General features: G+C 42.1%; 1 protein-coding gene across 1 annotated transcript in view; it reads left to right on the forward strand.

Moving 5' to 3' along the window:
- Window positions 1–26,385, forward strand: part of MYO3B (myosin IIIB) — a 382,767-nt gene that overhangs the window by 219,957 nt on the left and 136,425 nt on the right. Inside the window, exon 9 of the mRNA XM_063429713.1 lies at window positions 16,481–16,636. Within this exon, the coding sequence (XP_063285783.1) occupies window positions 16,481–16,636 (156 nt within the window). The remainder of the gene's footprint in view (window positions 1–16,480; window positions 16,637–26,385) is intronic.

Below are 26,385 nucleotides of genomic sequence, written 5' to 3' on the forward strand. Positions count from 1 at the left end.
GCCTATGCAGATAGGTAATACTCACCTCACAGAGGAGGAGAGACAGTACAGGAGAAGGGAGGGAAAGCAGGGACACGAGTGGATGACGGCGTTCAATACTCGCTACGGTCATTATGAATATACTGTTATGCCTTTTGGGTTATGTAATGCACCGGCTGTGTTCCAGGATCTGTTTAATGAGGTTCTTAGGGAATTTCTGCAGGAGTGTGTCATTGTATACCTGGACGATATACTCATACATTCTAGAGAGATTGAGACTCACCACGATCAGGTCAGAAGGGTTTTGCACAAACTTCTTCAACATGGGCTGTACTGCAAATTGGAGAAATGTAGTTTCGATCAATCCCAAGTAAATTTCCTCAGTTATGTGATCTCTGGGGAGGGATTTAAGATGGACCCGGATAAGCTCCAGTCCATTCTGGATTGGCCTCTACCCAAGGGTCTCAAGGCCGTTCAGAGATTTAGTGGGTTCTCCAATTACTATAGGCGCTTTATTAAGGGTTATTCATCTATTATTGCGCCCATCACCAATATGACCAAACAGGGGGTTGATACTAAGAATTGGTCTACGGAAGCTCTCCTTGCTTTTAAAACTCTCAAGGAGCGTTTTGCTTCCGCCCCAATTTTGGTTCATCCTAATACCACTCTTCCTTTCCTACTTGAGGTAGACGCCTCAGAGACTGGCGTAGGTGCTATCCTATCCCAAAGGCTAGGTGTGGATAAACCATTACATCCATGTGGATTTTTTTCTAAAAAATTGTCTGGTGCGGAGAGCAGATATGACATTGGGGACAGAGAACTACTAGCTGTTATCAAAGCTTTAAAAGAATGGAGACATTTATTGGAAGGGACATTACATCCTGTTACTATTTTAACGGATCACAAGAACTTGTCCTATATTGGAGAGGCCAAGCGATTGTCTTCCAGGCAAGCTCGTTGGTCGTTATTCCTCACCCATTTCAACTACGTTCTTACTTATAGGCCTGGTTCAAAGAATTCTAAAGCCGATGCTCTATCTCGCCAATATGAACCTTTGGCTTCTTCTGAACCGGTTCTGTCCTCTATTGTACCTCAATGCAACATTATTGCTAACACAAGTCTCAAAATCCATTCTCCGCTGCTTGCCCAGATCTTGAACTTACAGCATCTGGCACCTGGACAGACTCCTGAGGGAAGAAAATTTGTTCCTCCTGAATTCCAACTGGAGCTCTTACAGTGTTTCCACGAAAGCAAGGTGGCTGGTCATCCTGGCATTCGCAAGACTTATTCCCTGATCTCCAAGGATTTCTGGTGGCCTTCCTTACGAAAGGATATTAAGGAGGTCCCGAATGAGATCGAGGGGTCCTCGCACCCTCCTCCCATACAATAACTCAAAGGGAGAGAAACCCGTAGATTCTTGGGGGACCTCCCTATATGCAAATAACAGGTGGGGTAAGAATCTTTCCCAGTCTCTGCAACCGTCCGTAAAGGTCCTCAACATTTGTTTGAGAGTCCCATTAAAGCGCTCACAGAGACCGTTAGTTTGGGGGTGGTACGGGGAACTGAGCAGGGGTTTAATGTGGCACACTTTCCATAACTGCTGTGTGAGTACGGCAGTGAACTGGGTTCCCTGGTCGGATAGGATTTCTTTAGGGAACCCCACCCGAGTGAATATCTTAACCAAGGCATCGGCTACTGTCTCAGCTTCAATATTTGACAGGGGTACTGCCTCGGGGTACCGGGTCCCATAGTCCACCACAGTAAGAATGTACTTCTTACCGGATGGGCTAGGTCGCGCTAGGGGGCCTACAATGTCGACGGCGACCCTATAGAAAGGTTCCCCAATGATCGGCATCGACATTAATTTGGCCTTTGGGCGATCCCCCCTCTTACCCACCCGTTGGCAAGTGTCACAGGTTCTGCAGTATTGTCGCACGTCCCAGTTAAACCCTGGCCAGAAGAAATTCTGGGTAATCCTATGGCCCGTGCGACGTACTCCTAAATGGCCAGCTAAGGGTATATCGTGAGCGATCCTCATGATCTCTTGTCAGTACTTTTTCGGTAGCACTAGTTGCTTCTGCGGGACGGGGTTTTTACCTGTTGCGGGCTCCTGGGGGATCCTATACAGTCTATCCCCCACCCACTCGTAGCTTTCCCCATCCGTCCCTAGTTCCTTTTTGTCAGCCTTATCCCTATACTTCCGTAGAGTGACGTCTTCCCGCGTCTCCCTCCCAAAAGTCTCAGGGGTATCCCAGTCTAAGGGGGTCTGTCCTAAGGTCACAGTCGGAGGGTTAGATCTTACCTGGGTCTCCACGACCGGCGGGCCGATTCCAATGGCACGAGCCTGAGCCCGGGTGGTGACAGGGCAGGCTCCAGCAATGCCTTGAGGAGCAAAAGCGGACAACAGCGGGGCTAAATCATTTCCCAAGAGTACTTCCGCTGGTAGCCCTTTCATCAGGCCCACATTCACTTGGCCAGCTCCCACCCCCCAATCCAAATGCACTCGGGCCGTGGGGAGGCGATGCACCGCACCCCCGGCCACTCTAACGGCCACCGTTTGTCCAGTATGTTCCTTTTCGGGGACCAGGTCGTGTTGGATCAATGTTAGGGTGGCCCCAGTGTCTCGTAATCCACTGACAACTTGTCCATTTACTCGGACTGTTTGTCGGTGATGTTGACGGTTGTCTACGGCAGCCGCATATAGGGGGTTGGCCTCGTGCAAAATTTCCCATTGCTCTTCCCCCAGGGGCTGGGCTTCAATGCAATGGGCCCCTGAGGTAAAGGGCCGGGTGTTCCCTTCAGCGGGCTTCCTCCAAGAAGCTTGTCGAGCTGGATCTAGTGGGCATTTGTCTCTCAGGTGGCCCACCTGTTGGCACCTATGGCACCGCCGGCGGTCCGGGACACTGGACTGGGCGAAGCGGGAGGAAGTGTTGTAGCTAGGTTGAGTAGCGGGGGTGGTTGGAGTAGGGCCGACGGGGCGTCTTTCTACTCGGGAAGCTGTCTTTTGGACCGAGGGGTCGGGTTTGCGGGCGTCTGCGTACTCGTCGGCCAACCGGGCGGCTTCTGGTAGGGTAAGGGGTCTCCTATCCCGAATCCACTCTCTGAGCTCCTTGTCCACCTTTTCAAAAAAATGCTCCAACAAAAACAATTGTAATATCTCCTCCGCGGTGGTAGCTTGGCACCCATCCATCCAGTGGCCAGCCGTGCGTTGTAATCGGCAGGCCCATTCGGTGTAGGAGTCACCGGTTTGCTTTCGGGATTCTCGGAAGCGTCTCCGATATGCTTCGGGGGTTACCGCATATCGGGACAATAGAGCTTCCTTTACCAATCGATAGTTTCCCACCTCATGGTCCGGGATCGCCCGGAAAGCATCACTGGCTCGTCCGGATAATTTGCCAGACAAAATTTTGACCCACTCCTCGGAGGGTACTTTATGCAAGGCACATTGACGCTCAAAGTCCGCTAAGTATTGGTCAATCTCCCCCTCTGCTTCCACAAAATTTTTAAAAGCGGCAAAGTGTACTTTCCTCTTTTCCTCGGGAGTTTGCAAAGTCCCAGCAACTGGACTGGCGCTGGTGGAAGTCTGGCGCCGGTTGGCATCGACCGCCGCAATTACTTGAGTCACGATCCTAGGTGATGGGTTTGGTCCGTAGTGAGCCAGCCTTACCCTCACCTCGTGGTCGAATCGTTCGTCTTCCGGGGTTCGGACCAATGCGATCTCCGGTTCTGGGTTTGGTTCGACACCCAGTTCGCCATTCTGTTCAGCTAAGTCCAATGCGACCAACTCTGCCAAAATGTCTCGTTTCTTTTTGTTGCTAGCCGAACGACCACGGCTCTCCAACAAGTCTTTTAGGGTAGATCGTTTCAACCTTCCGTAGTAGGCCTCCATCCTGTTTGCTCTCGGTAGCTGTCCTTCTGGGGTGAAAGAACGATCCCGCCGCTGCCACCAATTGTAGCGGCACCCCGGTGTAGTAGGGGTTTACGCCGCTGAGAAGGTGTCCTTTCCCCCTCAAGATGAAGTCAGCTAAAGCATAACAGGTTCCCAGTAATTACGAATCCAAGTAATAGCCATCCCCTCCAAGCACGAGACGAGACTCTGTGTTGAGGGTCAAAGTAGGAATAATGTTTATTCTGCAACTCGGGCTTTTATGCCGTACAACAACTCCTCCCCGTATCCGGAGGAGATAATACATTTACAGTGGGAGTCACTCCCACTGTACCGGGCAGAATATTTTACAATTATTACAGGTTTAATAACACACACAATATATAACGAAAATACAATGTGCTACGTGTATTAGGGAACGGAGATCTAAGGGAACAATATACGTGAAAATCCCCTAGATCGGTTGGGCCGTTCGCTAGATACACGTTTGCACCATTTACTCAGGAACCATATAACATAAACAAAAACTCTCTCTTGGATCCGGTGTCTTTATTTTGGTACTTTGGATCTGTCGACCAGCATGGGCGTACGTTATCGGTAAGGTTGAAATTCGTCGTGTGGAAAGTTCGTGAGTGTTCGGTCATTAGTCCATGCGGTCAAAATGGCCGCGACCCATTGTTCTCTCCACGTGGCGGTGTGTACCGTACGGATCCACAAGTACCCGAAATCCACAATAATCCACATACAACGGCAATTCTCCGAGATGGTATCTGTCACTCCAAAAGGGGTCTGTCACAGTGAGTGTTTGAGTATTTGACTGTCAGTGAGTGTGTGTGTGTCTGTCAGTGAGTGTCTGCTTGTGTGTGTGTCTGTCAGTGAGTGAGTGTATGTATGTTAGTGAGTTTCTGCCTGTGTGTGTGTGTGTGTGTGTGTGTCAGTGAGTGTGTGAATGTCTGACTGTCAGTGTGTGTGTGTGTGTGTGTGTGTGTCTGTTAGTAAATGTCTTCCTGTGTGTGTATCTGTCAGTGAGTGAGTGTATGTATGTCAGTGAGTGTGTGTGTGTGTGTGTCTGTTAGTGAGTGAGTGTATGTATGGATGTAAGTGTGTGTGTGTGTGTCTGTCAGTGAGTGAGTGTATGTCTGTCTATCAGTGAGTGTCTGTGTGTGAGTGAGTGTGTGTGTGTGTCTGTTAGTGAGTGAGTGTGTGTATGTCAGTGAGTGCATGTGTGTGTCTGTCAGTGAGTGCATGTGTGTGTGTGTGTCAGTGAGTGAGTGAGTGTATGTCTGTCAGTGAGTTTGTCTTTCAGTGAGTGTGTGTGTCTGCCAGTGTGTGTCTGTTAGTAAGTGTGTGCATCTGCCAGTTTGTGACATGAGGGGGCGGCAAAATGGATCTTTGCCTAGAGCGGCAGAAATCCTTGCACCAGTCCTGACAGTGGGCTGCAGTTGTTATGGTGCTTGGAGTGTTCCTTTAAGCAAACATGTCACAGTCACTAATTCCAACTTATATGTTATTTTTGAGCCTTGAAAAGAAGTAAGGGGAATGTTATAAATAAGATACATATACTTTATCCTACAGGTTACTCTGCCCTGTCCATTGTGGGTGAATATCTGCTTTACAGTCCAGTTGGCAGAAGTTGTATGTTACTTGAATTAATAGTCCTCTAGATTTGATTTTTAATCACAAGCATCCCACCTTGTAATTGAAAATATAGCTCCTCTCCGTTTACAAATTCCATTAGTGGCTGAAAACACACTCTTGCAAGATAGAATTTAAAAAAGATGGATTTGAACAATGTGCTACTTATTAAGAAAAGAAGAGTGTGCGGATAGATTTACAATCAGTATAGGTAACATAATGCCACCCGCTTACAATTAATGATGATAACAGTTTCCTAAACCAGGCTGCATTTATGATTTCAACCATATGGCATATTATCTGCGTGTAACATTTTTACTTTATCAGTGCTAAATATATTTTCCTCCTGGCTGTAAAAAAACAGCACCTAATTGAATTCTACTTGATTTAGTAGTTAGAACATGGCTATTATCATTCTGGAGACAATGCAGTTCCTACAATGTTATCATCCCAGAGCAAGCAGCCTCTGCATTTGTATAGCTAGCCTTGTGTGTGCTTGTCTGTGTGCGTGTGTATCTTCTCTTGTTACCTGGTAATGAATGACCTGTAATTATTGAAGAATAGAAATGATACTTAGCATTCTGGCTGAGAGTCAGGTACGAAGGCTGGATCCCATGTCAAATGTAGTGATGCTATTGAATTCTGGGAATTAATCTTTAGCTTCAGAAGCATCATATAGGGCCAATAATTTCATAGTAGCTAATTTAATTTAATTTATAGACTTTTTACATTAATTTCCCAACTATTTGAACTACCTTCATTATCCTTTATAGCACTAACTGTTGTTGAATGAATATATTACATGAATATTATGCCTGAAAGATTCGTCATGTCAATACATTACGCAAAACCAGCATTGTGACGCTATATTCATTATAATGTCATTTGGTATTAATAGGCAGGCCTCTGTAAAGAACCTCTCCATACTTGTGTTGTATTTAATTTTTTTTTTTTGTTGTCAATCTTTCTTTTATTGAAGCATATAAGATAGGGTACATAAGAGAAGTAGGGAAACGTATAAGTGGTTTAAAATTGGGGGTTAAGACATTGTCAGCTTTGAAATATTACATTTCCGGAATGTCGATGCCTAATTTTTTCTTTTTTATCTTGTCGTTTAGCAAAAACATAGTAGAACCAAGAGCAATGCCTGTCTAGTTAGGGTGTTGTATTTAATTTATACCTTTAAACTGGATGAAGCCAGCAAAAGACCTTTAGCTTTTGTAAAAAAAAAATGGCTGAAGTGATGGTTTGACAATTTAAAGGGTGGACAAAGTATCATGGGATTGTTGCTATTGAACATTTGGAACTTTGTCGATTTACAGGAATTTACCAGGTTTTAGTCTGTAGTGCATAAACAAAATTCAGTAAGTTAGCCTTTTTGAAATTGGTTAGCATTAATATTTCAAGTATATATATATATTTATTTATTTTTTAAAGTAAAAACTTCTGCTTTAAAACAGTGTCAGTTAGGGTTGTATAACCTTTCCAACAGACGGCAAAGAATTATGGGAAATGTAGTCTAACAAGCGGAAATGTTTGGCGCTCCCCTCCCCCTGAAATGTAACATGTATTAAAGAATTGCAATCTACCAAAATATATAATGTATATTACATAGAATGTGTTTAGGAAGCAGCTAAAAAACATGAGAAATGCGCAGCCAGTAAAGTGATGAATGTCTTTTACTGGGAGGGTAAATTAAACTTGTGCAGACAAAAACAGTAAATGATTTGGACACCCTTGGCTCAGCCTCCAGAGTAAAAAAAAGCTTGAAATCTCAGAGAGACACTAAAACCTCCTATGAACGCTGACAAGCAATTAGAGGATACATCTTCTAAAAGGATCATACTCCCTGGTTGAGAAATTAAATTTAAACATCTTTCAAAGGGAATGTTTTTTTTCGGAACGTCTGACGTACAAGATTGTTAGGGAAACTTGTTTGCATACTATCACTCCATTCCAGGTGAGATATAATATTTCACTCAAACATTGTGTCTTAACACGGTACTTGCTAAACAAGCTATGTTTGTCATTACCATGTAACTCTAATTGATTTTATATTTTTGTTGATAGCATACCATCATATTTGTGCAGACTAGATGGGCCGAATGGTTCTTATTTGCCGTCACATTCTATGTTTCTATGTTTCTATCATATGTGTTACTAAGTACTTATTGGTGGGGTCAGGATAATGCAATGGTATGGACCAGGGATAGATAACATTCGGCACTCCAGCTATTGTGGACTATGTCTCCCCTAATGCTTTACATCTCCCATAAGAGCATTATGGGAGATGTAGTCAACAACTTATGGAGTGCCAAAAGTTGCCTACCCCTGGTAAAGACCTATGAGTATATACACACATGTATTCATCCTTATTCTCTACCAGGCAAAAGGGAATGAAAAAAACAAACTGTTACCACGTACAAATGGGTCTTTTAACTAAATATCTAGTTGGCATGAGTTTAAACCATTTAAATAATATTTATACTAAGAGGATTGGGAAAAATGATCACATTCATATGGAGATTTTTTCCAAATTGGCTATTGTGGCTTTGTTTTAGCAAGTCGCGTAAACCCATTTAACGAAGAAGAGACCCCGGGTATCGCTTTTAACAGATGGGGTTTATTTACAAAACAGTGAATTACTGTCTGGGTTTTTAATGAAGTGAGACGTCAAAGTGAATTTAAGGCCAGAGTAGTTAAATGAAAAGCATAGCTGGTAATTTGGATCTTAAATCTGAAATTCACTTTGAATTCACAATTAATTATCGCTTTAATGATTAACCTTCTATGAATTGTAAATCTCAATGCTAAACAGCCACACTAGCTAAAATGAAAGACAAGCTGTTCAGGAGAATTCCTTAAAATTCATTTAAATTTACACCTTTTTCTTAAAATTTAGTTAATTTTTAAACACATAATTTTGCTGTTTAGTGTATTACCCCTTAATGAAAGTGTGCCCTAAAACATGATCCTTAAATGGCACTGCATTTTTGTCTCACTAAATACGATTCCCACGACTAAGGCTGTTGGTTTGTAGGAAAAGTGTCTGGAATTCTGAGAGAACATATGTCCTGCAGAGCTTTTATTGCTGAAAGAAATGTGTATTTTTAGTGCGGTGGAATAACTCATGGAAAGTCCAATGTAGTGACTCTGAGCAACCTGTGTTCACACTGTGAAAATACTTTTTGATACAATGGGTACCATATAATGAACATTAAAGTTCTCAGCTGGAATGGGAAACCTTAGCCATCACTAACCTTTGTTGAATAGTTGCAAAACCCCTTGATTTAGCAATTACTGAACTTAGAATGTTGGGGTATCGCAAATTTTCTTCTTATCCTGCACGGTCTCTGTGCTTTTCTCAGTAATACTTTAAAGTGACTGAGGTTCATTGCTGCTAAAGTTGCTGTACATGCGTATTTTGACAACTCTCCTGTGGTATGCAATTTGTAAGATTAAAAGTTATATATTGAAAGTTGTATTTATAATGCAGGGCAGCCTTAACAATTAGCCGACCCTAAGCATCTGCCTAGAGCCCTGGGGTTAGACAGGGGCCCCGCAACCATGAATTTGCTTTGCCCTATTAAAGGGACACTATAGTCACCCAGACCACTTTTTAGTTTTTAGTCATATTTTAGTCATCTGAGTTGTTTTAGTTTTAGTCTCGTTTTAGTAGAACGAATCTCAAAAATTGTAGTCGACTAAACTCTGACTAAAATGGTTAGTCGACAAAATTAACACAGATGCACACAGTGTGCTGGACAAAGACATTCCAATCCCAGCACACACAGACACAGTACATCTCCAGCACACACACTACATCTCCAGCACACACACCACATCTCCAACACACACGCAGACACACTACATTCCTAGCACACACATACACACTACGTCCCCAGCACATACACAAACACACTACATCCCCAGCACACACATTACATCCCTAGCACACATAGACACACTACATCCCTAGCACACAGACACACTACATCCCGAGCACAAACAGACATACTACATGCCCAGCACACAGACACATTACATCCCTAGCACACACTACATCTCCAGCACACACCACATCCCCAGCACACACACACTACATCCCTAGCACACACAGACACATTACATTCCGAGCACAAACAGGCACACTACATGCCCAACATACAGACACACTTCATCCCTAGCACACACACACACCACATCCCCAGTACACACTACATTTCCAGCACACACCACATCCACACCACACACTACATCTCACACATACACTACATCCCAGCACACACACACTACATCCCTAGCACACACAGACATACTACATCACTAGCACAAATAGACACACTACATGCCCAGCACACAGACACACTTCATCCCTAGCACACACACAGCACATCCCCAGCACACACTACATCTCCAGCACACACCACATCCCCAGCACATACACACACTACATCCCCAGCACACACACACTACATTCTGAGCTCAAACAGATACACTTCATCCCTAGCACACACACACACCACATACCCAACACACACTACATTTCCAGCACATACCACATCCCCACCACACACTACATCTCTCACACACACTACATCCCTAGCACACACAGACATACTACATCACCACCACAAATAGACACACTACATGCCCAGCACACATACACACTTCATCCCTAGCACAAACACACCACATCCCCAGCACACACTACATCTCCAGCCCACACCACATCCCCAGCACACACAGGCACACTACATCACCAGCATATACACTACATCCCCCGCACACACAAACACACTACATCCCATGCACACACACACTACATCCCCAGCATACAAGCACATACACACTACATCCCCAGCAAACACACAGACACACTGCATTCCCAGCGCACACAGACACACTGCATTCCCAGCGCACACAGACACACTGCATCCCCAGTGCACACACAGACACACTGCATCCATAGAGTGCACACTACATCCCTAGCGTGCACACTACATCCCTAGCGTGCACACATTACATCCCTAGCACACACACACACGCTACATCCCAAGCATAGACATACACTAAATCCCTAGGACACACACTACATCCCTAGGACACACACAGAGGCACACTACATCACCAGCACACACACAGACACACTACATCCCTATCACACACAGGCGCACTACATCTCCCATCACACACACACTACATCTCCCATCACACACACGCAGACACACTACATCTCCAGCACACACACAGACACAGTACATCCCCAGCACACACACCACTACTTCTCCAGACTAATGGCATACATCCCACATGACAACTTAACTTACTCCTTTTTGGTTTGTTATTGTTAATGATTGACGTACTTAGCTAATATTTTATTACCACTGCAGAAGGATACATGTTGTGACATTTAATTTAGTGTGCAATTATCTAAATATGTTACTGGAATGTATTTATCTAATCATGATATGTTTCATTTTGGTTTTAATTATCATAATACAACATGAATGTGGGCGTGTTTTGGTGGTGTTGTTGTGGGGGACCCAGGCAGAAAAATGTCTTGTGCCTGCCCTGGTATCTGTGTATGTCATTGTATCTGTACGCGTATGAGTGTGTATCTATGTGTCTGTATCTGTATGTGCGTCAGTGTGTGTATCTGTATGTCTGTTTATCTGTGTGTGGGTATCTGTATATCTGTGTATTTGTGTGTGTGTCCGTTTATCTGCATGTGTGTCAGTATGTGTGTCTGTGTATCTACATGTGTATCTGTATGTGTGTAAATGATTGTATCTGTGTGTCTATGTATCTGCATGTGTGGCAGTGTGTGTCTGTACATCTGTATGTGTGTCAATGTGTGTGTCTGTATATCTGTATGTGTATCTGCGTGTCTATATCTGTATGTATGTGTGGCAGTGTTTGTACCTGTGTGTCTTTACATTTGTAAATGTGTTAGTGTGTGTATACGCATGTCCTTGCAACTATATGTATGTTAGTGTGTGTATCTGCATGTATGCCAGTATGTGCATAAGTGTGTCTGTGCAACTGTATGTGTGTCAGTGTTTTTGCCTGTCTGTACACCATGTGTCAGTCTGTGTGTCTGTATCTATGTATGTCAGTATTTTCTCTCTGTGTATGTGCATGTGTGCCATTGTGTCAGTGCAACTGTATGTGTGTCTCTTCATTTGCATGTGTATCTCAGTGCTTGTATCTGTACTATGAATCTGTATGAGTGTGTCATTGTTTGTATCTGTGTGTCTGTACATCTGTATGTATGTCAGTGTTTGTATCTATGTGCCTGTATCTGTATGTGTGTCAGAATTTGTATCTGTGTATCTGCACGTGTGTCAGTCTGTGTGCTTGTGTATCTACATATGTGTATCTGCACTGTGAAGAGCCTGGAACAGAGAAAATGGGGAGGTGGGACAGAGAAAAACATATACATTTGAAATAATAGCAACTAGAATAATTACAAATATTTTGCTAATATAATGGGTACTATATATGGAAATGGGTTGTCAAGGGGCACTGAAGAAAAAAGGTTTAGAACCACTGCACTAGAGGCACTTCCTGGATACTAACGGACTCCAGATTACCTAAGTGATGCTGGACGTCCTCACGCTCTGCACGCAAGGGAGGGGTTGAGGAGCGGACCAAAGGGCACTATAATGTTAGGAATACAGATTTGTATTCCTAACACTATAAAAAACCTTTAACCATCCCTCCGTTTACAATAAAGGGGGCGGGGCAAACGTAATCCTTCTTTGTTAAATTGCTATAGTGCTTGCAGCCTGCAGTTGCTGGGTACATAGCATATCACCCAGGCATGCACCTTATGTGACCTTTATGCAGTGTAGCTGCCTAAATTTAAATGGAAGCTGTTCTCAGAATGCATATTGTATCTAAAACTATTGATTCTTATTTGAAAATCTCTTAATAGCTGTGATATGCAATCTGCAAAAGAACAAAGTTGTGCTCTCGAATTTGCAATATATTGGGATACTACATCAGTCAATAAATGTATTTAAGGCCCAACATAGCTGCCAATTACGTTTGGTCTTGTTTAATTACTGCAGGAAAGCAATAATACAACAAGATTTCAACCATTCAATATGGATTGGCCACGACCAATTTACAAGTTGAAGCATAGTCTGTATTTATGCTTCCTTATGGTAATTAAATCAGCCCGCTCACTTTTATATTTACTTTCAGATTTCTTTCCTAATACCCCTATATCTTCATGATTATACTCCCCTCTTGTCATTTGCCCTTATTCATAGTTATTATCTTTACTTCCTTGTGCTGGAACTCAATTCTGGGTACAGCCATTTTGTTCTCCTCGGCCCATGGTTTCTGCTGCGTGCTCTTCTGCGGGATTGATTATATCAACGGATTATGGGTAAATTTGATTGGCAACTAAAACAGAACCTTACTTTAAGCTCCACCCAATGTCAAGTGTTGTCAACTTGTTTGCTGTACATAACGAAAAGTAGTCCCTACTGTATGTATTTTATGAGCACTGAGTCGATTTATCAAAAGCATATGTTTGATTTTCCGTCATATATGTCTCTGGGCAAAGTAAGCCAAGGGTCCATCCACAAAGTAACCCATCACCGTTGAAGCCTCCCACAAAATGATACAGTGTATTCCTGTACATTACCTTTTGTTGCCCATGGTGTAAAACAGCCTGGATGACCATATGGTCGAGAGGGACACTCTTCTCTCCGCAGTGTTTCCAAAACTGAGAAGTCCCTCTTCTCTCCGCAGTGTTTCCAAAACTGGCCACTATAGCTCCGCCACCATTTATTACATGGTGCATGTGCGCCTACATCATGACCCTAACAACGTCATGGTCCGCCAAAACATTTGAATTTGAAAGTTTTGGGTGCATGGTTATGTAATTGAAGCTTCAAAATATAAAAAGGCTTCATAGGGCAAGGATCATTGCCCTGTTGTGGTTCTAAGTTTTGGTTTTTAATAGTGCTTGTATTCTTGTGTATTTCTGGTATTTGATCTCGGCTAAGCTGGCTGAACTATTCCCCTTTGTGTTATCCTGTGACTCGGCTATTGGTTCTCGCTTCCCTGGTTACTGGTTTCCATGACTCGTCTATCGGTTCTCGTTTACCTAGTTACTGGTTTCCATGACTCGGCTATTGGTTCTCGCTTCCCTGGTTACTGGTTTCCATGACTCGGCTATTGGTTCTCGCTTCCCCGGTTACTGGTTTCCATGACTCGGCTATTGGTTCTCGCTTCCCTGGTTACTGGTTTCCATGACTCGGCTATTGGTTCTCACTTCCCTGGTTACTGGTTTCCATGACTCAGCTATTGGTTCTCGCTTCCCTGGTTACTGGTTTCCATGACTCGGCTATTGGTTCTCGCTTCCCTGGTTACTGGTTTCCATGACTCGGCTATTGGTTCTCGCTTCCCTGGTTACTGGTTTCCATGACTCGGCTATTGGTTCTCGCTTCCCTGGTTACTGGTTTCCATGACTTGGCTATTGGTTCTCGCTTCCATGGTTACTGGTTTCCATGACTCGGCTATTGGTTCTCGCTTCCCTGGTTACTGTTTCCAATGACTCGGCTATTGGTTCTCGCTTCCCTGGTTACTGGTTTCCATGACTCGGCTATTGGTTCTTGCTTCCCTGGTTACTGGTTTCCATGACTCGGCTATTGGTTCTCGCTTCCCTGGTTACCTGTTTCCATGACTCGGCTATTGGTTCTCGCTTCCCTGGTTACTGGTTCCCATGACTAGGCTATTGGTTCTCGCTTCCCTGGTTACTGGTTTCCATGACTTGGCTATTGGTTCTCGCTTCCCTGGTTACTGGTTTCCATGACTCGGCTATTGGTTCTCGCTTCCCTGGTTACTGGTTTCCATGACTCGGCTATTGGTTCTCGCTTCCCTGGTTACTGGTTTCCATGACTCGGCTATTGGTTCTCGCTTCCCTGGTTACTGGTTCCCATGACTCGGCTATTGGTTCTCGCTTCCCTGGTTACTGGTTTCCATGACTCGGCTATTGGTTCTTGCTTCCCTGGTTACTGGTTTCCATGACTCGGCTATTGGTTCTCGCTTCCCTGGTTACCTGTTTCCATGACTCGGCTATTGGTTCTCGATTCCCTGATTACTGGTTTCCATGACTTGGCTATTGGTTCTCGCTTCCCTGATTACCAGTTTCCATGACTCGGCTATTGGTTCTCGCTTCCCTGGCTACTGGTTTCCATGACTCGGCTATTGGTTCCCGCTTCCCTGGTTACTGGTTTCCATGACTCGGCTATTGGTTCTCGCTTCCCTGATTACTGGTTTCCATGACGCGGCTATTGTACCTCACGCTCCTGATTTCTGGTTTCCGTGACTCAGCTTGTCCCTGTCCATTCTCTATCTAAATAACGTAAGCCCGGCCACTCTAAGGGCCGTTATATGTTAATACATCTATTACCATTTACACTCAGCGTGTTGGGTCACTAGGAAATTGCGACATTTCCTCCACATTAAAATGTCTATTAAACATTTCGTAGTTGATATCAGAATCCAGTTCAGTTCAACCAGGGTATACATTGCACTGAGGGAAAAGAAACAGAAGCTTGCTACCTCAATGCTCACTTTATATTGACTGGCCGGTGTAGAGGTTGTTTTGTTGTTTTATAACAAGGAACATAAACAGGAATGTTCACTAAACCGGAATTAGAAGCATTTAGAAAGGAACTGCGCATTTTAGAGAACTAGAAAACGGTGAACTAGAAAAATAGAAAAATTATCCAATTTAGCTTTCGTTACCGCTTGGCTGTTCTGACATTTGGCAATTCTTCACAATCTCTGGTTTATTGAATAAAAACCTTTGAGTTTCAACAGGTCCCTGAAACCCTGGAAGAATACTGATCTAATACGTAATTTTTTTGAGAGGACGCAATTCCCCTACAGCTAACACCAACCAGCCATCTGTAAAACTTGATTTTGTTTCAATGTGATTATTTCTACTCCGAATCAATAAAAGTGGGAACTGGGAAAGGTCAACCTTGATGGATGGATGTGTTTTTTTTCCAACGCTCAATGCTTAGATATTCAGTGCTACATCTTTACCCCCTCTCCTTCTTTGTCCTGCTTTTCATTTTTATTTTTTGACAATCTTTCAAATAAAAACATTGTTACAGAGTGAGACAGTAAAGACTCGAGGAACAATACGATATTTGACCATATAGACGAAGAACATCTTGGACATTAGTTTACGCTGTAGATATCATTTAAAAAGCTCGTCCAGAATGTTAAGTCAGGAGCTTTGTCCTATATTTGTAATGTGATGTGATTATAAACCTTATTGTTCTAGATATAAATTAACTTCTCCTAACAAGATTGATGGTGTAACATTTTAAAAAGATATCTAAACTTTCTCTAGCTGTATTTAATTATTTCTCAATCAATGTACCCAAACACATTATGCAGATAAGGATTTACTTCAACGTGATAATGATTTGTAACAGTGTTCATACACATACACACTGTGTTATGTTTTATAACTTTAGATAAAATAACGGTTTATGTTATTTAGAACTCAGGAACGTATGTAAACGTGTACATTATAGGGTATATTCTCTAACCACAGAACCGAATTGCAAAAGTTCAGCTAAAAACAGGCAAACTGTAATTATAACTAAGTTGACATTTTTTTTTGTAAATCTGCACTTTTTGCATTTTTCTTTTTAATTAGGCGTACAGTGTTCAGTGAATAAACCCCAAAATGTACTATTTCAGGCATGTTGCGTTAATTAACTGCGCAAATTAGCTTGCATTAATTCTCTAATATACTATGTATGCTATGTGTCCAACTGTTAAAAAGATGTAGTGATGTATAATTAATTATGTTCTATCCTGCTACTTAGATAAGACTTGTCCACCCTCTGTGGAATTGCAGGTGAAAGTGCCATGAAAATTAAGATACAAAAAAAAAAAGAACATCTGCCTGTATAATTTCCTATTATTTCCTTATAGGTGCCTTATTAAGGATTTTGAAAAGAGGCCATCAGTCATTCATCTCCTGGAGCATCCATTTATCAGACAAGCGCACGGTAAAGACATGACCTTAAAAAGACAGCTGGCTGAACAAATTCAGACTCAACAGCAATCAGGGTCCATCTCTAAAACAAGGTGAATGCATCTTACGCTTTGCAGGAAACTATGCTATTAGCAGGAATAATGCTTTTTCAAGCAGTGTTTACTTACTCAAGTGCTCTAGTAAAGTGTCCATTTAATGTTTTTTTGTTAAAAAGATCATTAACCCCTTAAGGACCAATTCCATCATACAAGCTATTCCATGAAGATCTCAGCTCTGATGTGGTTTGCCCCAGTCATTTAACAAGCACAAGGGAAATCAAATAAACAGAATATTTTGTGCTGACACAATTTGTTTAGAGACTGGATTATGATAATTACACATTTTAACATTTGGTCCTGCAAGGGTTAAAAGCCTTGACATTTGTTAAACATTTAGAATACTCTTAAAGGGATTATGTTACTTTTTTGGCGTTGTACAGTATTCTAGTATGAGGGGTTTATCGGCAGTGCCAGAATTTTCTAATTGTATCTGCAGTATATTACAATATATTCAATATTATAATAAAGGTCAAAAAGTACTTAAAGGGGAATTTTAGATGATGCTAACGTAGTGTACGAATAATAGAATTTTAGTAATGACAGCAGGCGAGTATTTTGCATTGACTTTCTTTACTCAATCAAAACTTTAAACCAATCAGAAAACAACAGTCATGACAAATATAAGGTAGGACAGCCCCCCATTCTTCCTCTTTCTTTGGTGTGAATGTAGATAGTCCCTTTAACTGGAAACGGAAAACTGTAGAAACTTGAGCATACTGACAACTCTGAACTGCAACAATTGTGTGAAGTACGTTCCGCTTGTAGTTGTTGGAAGTATTCATACCGAAAAGGAAAAATAAAAGAAAGGTATTGATAGTGACCGTGATTCCATATCTCACTCTTGTTCATAATTATATATTTTAGTGTTTATAAATTGACTACTATGAAAAACTTCATAGAAACTAAAGTTTCTTCAGGACATAACAAACATCATAAATATTGAATCAGATCAAATCAAATCAAATCCACCAGAGTTGTCATTATTTACATTCTAAAGAAAGACTAGGAGCCATAGTCGAAGGTAATATGGAGATAAGAGTAGAACAAAATATATTACTCGTCTCCTGTCATAACTAAAATTAAGATTATTAGTACACTACGTTAGCATAATCTACAATTTTGCCACATGACAGGAGGCTTCATATTTTGTATTTTTTATGCTATTTGAGTGGAGAAAAAGCAGCGTGAGAAGGATGGAAATAGACGATCTGAAAGGTCTCTTCCCAAGACTGGTCTGCCAAACGCATGATGTCTGAGAGGGAAGCTGCGCCTCGTACAGAATGAGCGTCCCAAAGCCTCAAATATTTCGGAGCTGGAGGAAGTTAGAAATGAATACCTCTCAGTAGTCTACAGATGAGAGGATTCCGCCCTACTGGTTGGCCCTGGATCGGAACGTGAGTCGCCGCAATCGCAGAACGTGAAACATTAATGGACCAATATGATCTACCTGTTGAGAATAAATGAGATAGGAAATTGAGAATCATGGTGGTAGGAGCTGTAAAGGGGTCAGAGTCCCTGTCCAAACACCAGCTAGACCATTTGTTCCAGGCAGCGAGGTAGCTCTGTCTGATTCCCAGTGCCCATGAATCCCATAGCAGGTTCTTAGTGAAATCGTCCAAGCCACTAGATCTAGTCGTCCCTGAAGTACCTGGGAATGCGGTTCTTCTTGCGGGACGGATAGTATGAGGGGAAACGAGGATAGGAGGAGAGGATGGTCGTAGGATAGTTCCAGGAGGTTCTGGAATCACGCTTGACTCTGCCATAGTGGTGCCAGGAGGAGCAAAGATATCCTCTGGTTGAGTACCTGGTGTATAACTCTCGCCAGCATGGAGAACGGAGGAAAAGCGTAAGTCCCCAGGTTCGGCCAGGTTTGAAGGAATGTGTCTACTGCTTCGCATTCCGGATCCGGAAGCCAGCTGAAGAACCTGGGAAGTTGGCGATTGGTCCGTGATGCAAATAGGTCGCTGGTGATTGCATTCGTACAATTTTTGGAATATCAACTCGTCGAGGCGCCAGTCGCTGCTGTCCCTCCAGTGTCGTGAATACCAGTCAACCGTGAGGTTGGAGATTCCTTGTAGGTATTCTGCCTGTAACTTGATATTGCAGGAGAGAAAGAAACTGTAAATGTCCTTTGTTGCATTTGTTAGTGCCCAGACGATTGATATATTGGACCGCAGAGATATTGTCCATGCATAGTAGGATGCAGGCAGTTGATGTGCAAATCCTGTTCCTCGTGTAACCAGGGTCCTCCTGTGGATGATCCCGCACAATGTGCTCCCCAGCCCATAGACTTGCATCCGACTACACCACGAAATCCGGTGTGGGACCAAAAATGGCTTTCCCATTCCAGGCTTGCATGTGGAGAAACCACCAATGAAGTTCCGTGTGCACCTCGTCCGTGAGAGTAATCGTCTGGTCGTATGAGGTTCTGGATCGCAGATAGTGCGCCTTTAGCCATTGCATGGCCCGGTAGCTAAGGGGACCTGTTTAAATATCCTGTATGGAGGTGGAGAGTAATCCACGACCCGAGCGAGGAGACGGAGTTGGATGTGGTCCATATTCAGTACCTTCAGAATTTATTTTTGAGAGGTTAGCCGAAGCATGCATGAGGTGGAATCTATTCCGAACCCCAGAAATTGGACGATTTGCGATGGTTCAAGTGCAGATTTTTCGAGATTCACCACGAAACCCAAGGATTCGAGGAAGTCTACCACAAAGTTTGTTTGAGAACATAGTCTTGAAACCGTGTCGCAAAAGAATAGTAAGTCATCCAAATAGATTATGCATCGAATCCCTAGTGATCGTAGGAGTGCCATGACCGGCCTCAGCAGCTTCGCGAAGAACCACGGAGCCGAGCTGAGTCCGAAGGGTAGGCAGATGAACTGGCATGCCCGACCGTGCCAACGGAATCGTAGGAATCTTCATCATGACTGTGCTATTGGTACCGACATGTAGGCATCCTTGAGGTCCAGCCAAGTGAACCAATCGTCATTGAGGAGCAAGTATCGAAGTAGGTGGATCCCTTCCATCTTGAAATGGTGGTATACTACAAATTAATTGAGCTGTCGTGGGTTGATGGCCGAACAAGTCTATTTTCTTTCGCACCAGAAATTTTTTGCTGAGAAACCACCCTCGCCTTGAGCGCATTGAACTGCGCCATACAGTATGCAGATGGAAAAGTGAGAGGCCAGAGAGCCACAGCAAACAGGTATAGGCTGACAGGGAAGGTGCAAACATAATATAAGGTTGTTAGATAGTAAGTACAGGGAGTACAAGCCAATAGAATACGTTAACCAACCCTAAAGAGACAGTGTGAAGTAAATAACAGTACATAAAACAGTCAAATTATGATTATATAAGAGTGACAAGCTAAGAAGCATATACTCTGACCTGTTCCTGCAGGAGCAGCAACGTAAGAGGACGAATTGGGGGCTGTCCTACCTTATATCTGTCATGACTGTTGTTTTAAACTGTCTGATTGGTTTAAAGTTTTGATTGACTTGTTGCTGCTGGAGTTTTAAGTAAATAAAGTCAATGCAAAATATGAAGCCTTCTGTCGTGTGGTAAAATTATTGCTTTTCTGTCATTTATATTACTAAGTAAAATATGGAAAAGGGACTATAACTTAACTTGCATTTACCTTGTGTTATATGATTCTTTGTTTTCTTTTAAATATATAATGTAAATATAATATAAAGATTTAGCAAATGGCATCTCACTACAGATGCCATATTTTTACAAGTAGGACACACCTTGCTTTGATGGGAGGAGACACAGAAACACTTGGTGTTATGGGTAAAACATGTCTGTTGTGAATAATGTTGCAAATATGTTGCAATGCAATTTGCCTTCTGCTCTCCATGGTTTTTTCCCTGATTTTAGCCCTTTTGACCACCTTCCAGGGACCACTTTGAAAAGTGGCCTCTCAATAACTTTTTATATATAACCCGTCTGCTTCTGTTTCTTGTCCTCTCTTCATGCTCTCCCTCTCTGTTGGCTGGCAGGCGCAAATTGCAAATAGCAAATCTTATAACAATTATTGACAGAAAACCAAAATGGAACACTCTGTTCCAGCATAAATCACTTACTAGGATTTTTTATGTCATATTTACTTATCCTCTATATGTATCAGATACGATGATTCCCCTTAAAGGAGAGAAGGAGCCATAATATGTGCGTTTAGCGTAGCACCCCGTGTCATAGACATGCCATAAATCACAGCTGCACTGCAGTCAGTGCTTGTTTGATGTGGCTGGTTTTAGGCCTAGCATAAGACTTGTACTGTTGGAGCCTAATGTTAAGACAAATAATATCAGATTATTTGGACATGGAGGGTATATTTTCATATTTGCTGATTTTTAAGTATGCCCTATGGTGCTGATATTTTACCAACACATTTTATTGATCTTCGAAGAATGAAAGGCGGTATCGGTGAAATATGCATTATGATAAAAACAGGAGTCATTGACATACAAGAAAAGCAATATAATTAATGTATATCCATCACACCATATTTCAATTGAAGAGAATAACCAATTCAAAAAAATTACTAACTTATCATCATTGAATGGTATTAATTGGGACACTGATCGTGGATTAATGGGTTTTACTACGGAAGTGCTTAACATTTGATATGATGCTGATGAATATTACACCTATGTCCAAATTATATGGGAATTATTTTTTTTAATGCGTAGTTGTAATTTGCCTTCCACATGATCTGTTTAAAATTGCTAATGGATTCTGGTCTGTTTTTTTTTTTTCTATAATCAGTATACGACGTTGATAGAATTTGATTATTTTTGCTTCTCATCCACTAAGTGGCAGTATTTCCCTGTTGGAGAGAAAATATTATGTAGATGATTTATTTACTTCATTGAGCAGAGTTACTTATTCTGAAACCTTTTAACCCCTTAAGGACCAAACTTCTGGAATAAAAGGGAATCATGACATGTCACACATGTCATGTGTCCTTAAGGGGTTAAAATGAACAAAACTCAAAGAGAATTTGTTATGACTGAATGTACAGCAACCTGTCCTGTTACACTGAACTTATTGGAAAGTCTAGCTATATCTTCACACTGTGTATACGCCATGTGCCTAAATTAGCAAATGAAGCAAATGGGAAAGGAGGCTCATTATGTACATTAGGAGTAGCTAGGCGTACAGCTTTTATTAAGCATACCAAGTTAAATGTCCCCGGTGGAACAGGGGTTCATTTTGAAAAAGTTTCCAATGGATTGTCCTCATTTTAAGGGTGTACATTTAGACTGAGATAATAAATATCACATTGCAATCAATAATCAATGGAATGAGCAAAATAAATCAAGCAATTTGCTATTTTATATTAAATGAATTAAAACAAATGTAGATCTGTTTTCACACTGTGCAACAGTCATTAACTGTAATATAATTTAATTGGCTTTATTAATGTACTATTGTCATTGCCACAGCTGGCAAGTATCCCTGTTTAGAAGGGAGAGTCCCTCAATGACACCAAGATTTCTCTGCCCTTATTTTGTTTTCTACAAGTGTCTGGTCTGCCCTTACGCCCAACTTAATTTAAAAAAAAAAAAAAAAAAGCTACAAGTCAAGTTCTTCCTCAGCTTCAGCTTCCTCTGATGATGTCACTCTTCATCGCCAAAGGGGTAGGGCAGGCTGAGTGGAGGACATGGGTGGCACAGAGTCGTGGACCGTACCACAATTGGATGTCTAGTGCCAGCATGTTCTGTGCATTGGTTTCAGATACCAATTTTACACAGAATTAACATTAGTCAGCCCGGACCTCTTGTTCCAGGCTGGCTAATGACACGCAACTATGCTGCGGTAGGTGGAGTTACACCCCTGGCAGCAGAGAGTTAACTTCCATATGTGCAGCATTTCATAGCGAGATGCTGCATACGCAGACTCCAGGACCATGACCACTTTAATTCATTAAAGTGGTCATGGTGTTTGGCATAACCCTTTAAAGTGAACCTGACATCCCCAAAACATGTGGACAACAAGGATGGTATACAACTGATCTAGATATTGTACTGGAAAAATGACAGGCATATACAACAATGCTATTTGGCATGCCTGCCAGCTTATAGAGTAAGAGTCATTATACATATATTAACCTAATTAAATGTAAATATTTTCTGGTAATTTGTCTACCACCATTTTGTAAAGTGCTAGCATGCTTTTTGTGTTTTTTCTCTTCTCTGAATCAAGAAAACCCACGATGATCCAGTATCAGTATTGATGAGTGGATTACAATCTTGTCTTGTCGATCAACAGAGCCTTGTGTCAAAAAAACACTATAGGGTCAGGAGCACAAACGTGTTAAAAACACGTGTTAATAGCGAGAAACACATGGATAGACAAAATATGTTCTACAGATAACAATTGCACACTATAACAGCCACTAATAATAATATAAATCCTTTATTCAAACACATAAACAAAAAGACAAAGCAACAAAAAAAGGCAAATAGTATATCTCACAGGAATTACCTAATTTCCATAAGTCTATCAAGACAGAAGCACGAGCCACCAATACCCCCAATGTTTCGGCACCAACTGGCTGCCTTTATCAAGGGTGTTTGTCACAGAGATATACTGTTTGCCTTGTTTTGCTGCTTTGTATTTTTATTTTATATATTAACTATTATATTTATTTGAATAACGGATTTATAAAAACACGTGTTAAAACACCATTTTGGTGTTTTCCCTTTCCCTTCTTAAAAGGTAATAAACTTACCTTATTTCCATCGCTGGTGGGCGGCGATGGCCATGGGCCGAGGACGGCAGGGGAGATAACGGCTCATGCAGAGCTGGCACTATACGAGAGGCGGCCCTGCTGTGTGCCTTCATTGGCCGGTGGGGAGATCAAAGAGCTCCCTCACCGGCCCACAGGCATAGACATGCGGTCGCCCGCTGGGGAGGGAAATCTGTTACCCACACACATACACACATACACAATCCCTCCAAACATATTCATTCACACACACACACAGCACATTCACACTAGCAGCACCCTCTGACAAACACACACACACACACAAAACCCTCACACACAGCACCCTCAAACACACACAGCACACTTACACACAGCAGCCCTCTTACACACACACACACACACACACACACACATGCTGCACCCTTCACACATACACACCCCTTTTACATACACACTGCACCCCTCACATACATACACATGCTGCACCCTTCACACATACACACAGCAAACCCAACACACTGTGCCCCTCACACATATAATACTTCCAAACACACACATATATATATATATATATATATATATATATATATATATACTACAGCACCCATCACACTGCAGCACTACACACTTTACGCTCCAGATACAAACTAGATCCCTTACCCAACTCTGGATCATCTAATCTGCACACACACACACATACACACACTAGATCCCTATATACACTCTGAATCCTCTACACACACACACACACTCTGGTCCTTTACACACTAGATCCCCTACACACACACTGCACCACCTACACACACTACATTCCTGACATACAAACTCTGGATCTCCTATGCACACACTATATTCCTTGTAAGCAAACACAAACACACACTCTCTACAACCCCTACACAGACCATGCCACCTATACACACACACACACACACACACACTACAGCCTGTATGCACAAACTCGCTACATCCCCCATACACACTATGCCCCCTATACAAACACTCTCTACATCCCCTAGCCACACATATTACACCACAAACATGAATGAAATTGACCTATTTACCCAATACAACACCACACTCTACACACATGCAATCCCACAAGCAGGCTCCAAACACATGCACGATACGCTTTCCTGGTCCTTTTGTCCTCTGGTATCCCACTTATGGAGACACCAGAGACAAGTTAAAAGCAAATACAGAGCAAGCATGTTATTACATTTGCTTGTGCTGTGCAGAACAAATACAGGGCTTTTTTCTTATGCCAGAGCTCTTCAGCGGGGCTCTGCACATTAAACCAACATGCTCACTTTGAGAGGGGGCGTGCTTGCCATTAGTGATGACAAAACACACCCTCTCTGGCCCCACCCTTCTCAGGAGGCCGCTGTGATTTAAAAATTCCCCTGGCCGAATTTTTTTCCCAGCCCGGCCCTAGCTGCAGGGACTGACTATACTCACAGAACAAATACATTAAGTTGTAGTTGTTCTGGTAACTATAGTGTCCCTTTAACTTTACATCTCTGGGGAGAAAAAGAAAATAACCTCCTCCCTATTTCTGAAAAATAATGATTCATTTGTTAAAGCTCTCTATGTACACCTATCACGACAAATATAGTTTGGTGTCTCTCTAGGAAATAGCCTTTTCTAGCACATGCATGGGAAAAGGCATTTTGTATATCCCCCCTTCTTACCATCTCTACCTGTATGTATAATGGTAAACTCTACACATACCTCACTACCTTAGACCAATTCTTAGAACGAACACTTTTATAACTCTCACCCATTGTTTCTTACGGTTTTGTTAGAAAGTATGTTAGAGACCCTCTTTTTCAGCCGTTTATTCATTTCTGTGCATGGATTTCCTAACACAGAGACTACGCTCTGCTCTGCAAACTTTGCTACAAAATTTTAAAGAATGAATGTTTAGTGTGGATTCGCAATGGAGCAGTTCTCTACACGAATATATCATGTTTTCAAAAAGAATAGAAAACCTATAAATATGTATACATTTCCATATATTGTGCCAGGAGATATTTCCAGTAACTGCTTCTGTGTGCTTCATTATCATCAGGCAAGATCCCGCACTTGATTGAAGCAATGAGGCAGAGATGTGTGGGGCTATTTGTCAAGCAGGAGAAGAGGCCAGCACTAGAAAAAGTCCCTTAATGGAAATGTTGCTTGCGTTTGTTAAGCACAATTTACTGATGACATTTGTTCCATTTTTTCATACACACTTGCGTGCTCTGTATAATGAAGTGTAGGTTGGTTTAGTCGACATATATGAGTTTGGTATCTATAGAATTGTATGTTTCATTTGTGTATTCCCAGAAATATAGCCTAGTGTAAGGAGACCCACCTATTCCGACGCATCTGCGTCAACGCAGCCGTGATTGCAGGGTACTCATTCCAATTTTGGCACAGGCGGGTCATTTCTGCGACCTAACTCTTATGTGATATATCAATTTAAGTATAGATGCAGCATCATATTTACCAGTCTGCTGCGCGGAAATGGCACAAACCTGATGCTTTTTTTGCCAGACACTCCGAGTTTAAGTTACAAATTATTAAACAATGGTACATAGCACTACTCATGTACAGTGCACACATTTTTTATAGGTAATGAAAAGGTGGACAATAGATTGGCCGTTTACAGTAGAATGAGAGAGAACAGCTGGAACACTATGCAACCCATTTACGAATGATCCAGAAGAATATAGATTTGTTTGTCAGTTAAAATTGGCATTGGCTGGGAAATATGGGATTGTATAGTACATCAGTGAAGGCAAGATCTGAAACTTGTACAAAAGATTGACTATGGATTAGTGTAAACTTGGACATAAATTATCACAAGATCTGGAGGCTTGTATTGAAGTCAAATATGCACCAAAAACCAATGAAAGCACCCATGTATTAATATAATGTATGAGGTATCTAACTAGCACACAGATGATACATGTTAATAAAAATCTGAGGTTACTTAAACTTAAAGGACCACTATAGGCACCCAGACCACTTCAGCTTAATG

This window comes from Pelobates fuscus, chromosome 8, assembly GCF_036172605.1.
Source record: "Pelobates fuscus isolate aPelFus1 chromosome 8, aPelFus1.pri, whole genome shotgun sequence".
Taxonomy (NCBI): Eukaryota; Metazoa; Chordata; class Amphibia; order Anura; family Pelobatidae; genus Pelobates; species Pelobates fuscus.